Source organism: Camelus dromedarius, chromosome 27 (genome assembly GCF_036321535.1).
Source record: "Camelus dromedarius isolate mCamDro1 chromosome 27, mCamDro1.pat, whole genome shotgun sequence".
Classification (NCBI taxonomy): domain Eukaryota; kingdom Metazoa; phylum Chordata; class Mammalia; order Artiodactyla; family Camelidae; genus Camelus; species Camelus dromedarius.
In genome coordinates, this window is record NC_087462.1 from 6,772,417 (window position 1) to 6,774,480 (window position 2,064).

Here is a 2,064-nt window from a genome sequence, read left to right on the forward strand (position 1 = left end):
ACCACTGAGCTATACCTCCCCTCAAGTTCTGGGTTTTAAACACACCTTTGTATTGTCTCTGTTGCAGGCTTTGAGTTCTCGGAAAGAGGTGGCCATCCAGACAGACTCATCAGCCTGACTACCTGAGTCTCTCAATAAAGTTACCAAATGTTTGAAATAATCAGAAAAGCACAGATAGTGTGATTTTTTAAATGACCCTTTCTCAACCCTTTCCAGAATTCACAAATGTTGACACGCTCCTTTATTAACTTCAGGTCTTTTTTTCAAAGTGACATGCATATGGAAGGCATCCCTCCCATCCATCCCTTCCCTTCTCAGGATGGTGTTTGCCTCTTGTGATGCTCATGCTGCTGATTAGGGACCACATCCTTCCCATCAGATTCATCAACAGCATGGAACTCAGAAACCAAACAGATGTTTCAGAATTTCTTCTCCTGAGACTGACAGAGGATCCAGAACTAAAGATCGTCTTCTTCAGACTGTTCCTATCCATGTACCTGGTCACGGTCCTGGGAAACCTGCTCATTGTCCTGGCTGTCCTCTCTGACTCCCACCTCCACACGCCCATGTACTTCTTTCTCTCCAGTCTGTCCTTTACTGACATCTGTTTAAGCACAACCCTGCTGCCAAAGATCCTGGTGAACATCCAAGCACAGACTCAGAGCATCACGTACACAGGCTGCATCACTCAGATCTGCTTCGTCCTGACTTTTGTTTGTTGGGATAATTTTCTCCTTTTAGTGATGGCCTATGACCGCTATGTGGCTATTTGTCACCCACTGAGATACACAGTCATCATGAAGCCTCGCCTCTGTGTTCTGCTGGTTCTGCTCTCCATGTTCATTAGCACTGCGGACGCCCTGCTCCACGGTCTGATGGTGCTGCGACTGTCTTTCTGCACAGACCTGGAAATCCCCCTCTTCTTCTGTGAAGTTGTTCAGGTCATCAAACTTGCATGTTCTGATACCCTCCTCAATAACATCCTGATATATTTTGCAGCTTACATGTTTGCTGGTGTTCCCCTTTGTGGAATAATTTTCTCTTATATTCAAATTGTCTCCTCTGTTTTGAGAATGCCATCAGCGGGCAGAAGGTATAAAGCTTTTTCCACTTGTGGATCTCACCTCTCAGTTGTCTCCTTGTTCTACGGGACAGCTTTTGGGGTGTACATCAGTTCTGCAGTTACTGACTCTTCCAGGAAGACTGCAGTGGCTTCACTGATGTACACGGTGGTCACTCCCATGATGAACCCCTTCATCTACAGCCTGAGGAACAGAGACATGAAGGGAGCTTTGAGGAGACTCATTGGGAGGGTACCCTCTTTTCTGTGATTATATCATCAGATTTGGGATCAGTTTCACTAGAATAAATCAAAGTTAAAGGAAACTAATGAGCTAGAGTGCCTGACCCATCCATCATAATTTCTACTTAAACGAATAGATAACACAATGGCTAAGTGCACGGTTAAAACCTGACTTGAGTTTTTGGTTTTTTTTTTTAGCTCTTTGATGTTTAATACAAGATTTCTGTTCTCTAAGATAACTATTTGGTTAGGGTCTATAAAGGCTGAATCTGAGGCACATGTTCTTGGAATAGTGATTTTGTGGGCAATGTCTTCAGCACAAGGGAAGTGGTAAAGGTGGATAGGTCAAGGGAAGGATTTAAACAGGTCCATGATAATAGCAGAGACTAGAATCTGCCTGACTGCATGAATAGCACCATGTGAATTGCACCCCAGAGTGAAGCCTACTGTGTGACATGGTGGTTGATCTTTTATACTCCAGCTCAGGAATTCCTGAGACTGGTCACTAGTAAACTGGACATGTGTGGGGCAACATCTTCATCCACAATACTCAGCTTCACCATCTGTAAAAATGCCATGATTAGATTATCCCAGTGGTTTGAAATAACTGAGAGAGATTTGAACTTGATCAGTAAGGAAGCCTTTCTTTCTGAGAAGAGAAAGAAATCCTGGCTCTAATATGCTCACATGACACTCATAGTAAACATGGGAAGTTTTATTTAGAATTAGGAATATGGAAGGGCCTTTCCTCAATTTTAATT

The 2,064-nt window shown here is 43.4% G+C and overlaps 1 protein-coding gene across 1 annotated transcript; it reads left to right on the top strand.

Annotated features, from left to right (window-relative positions):
- Positions 1 to 389: 389 nt before the first annotated feature.
- On the top strand, positions 390 to 1,331 carry LOC105105396 (olfactory receptor 7G2-like). The gene has a single exon (XM_010999189.3). The coding sequence runs from the start codon at positions 393 to 395 to the stop codon at positions 1,329 to 1,331; it is 939 nt and encodes a 312-aa protein (XP_010997491.3). The 5' UTR covers positions 390 to 392.
- The last annotated feature ends 733 nt before the right edge of the window (positions 1,332 to 2,064 follow it).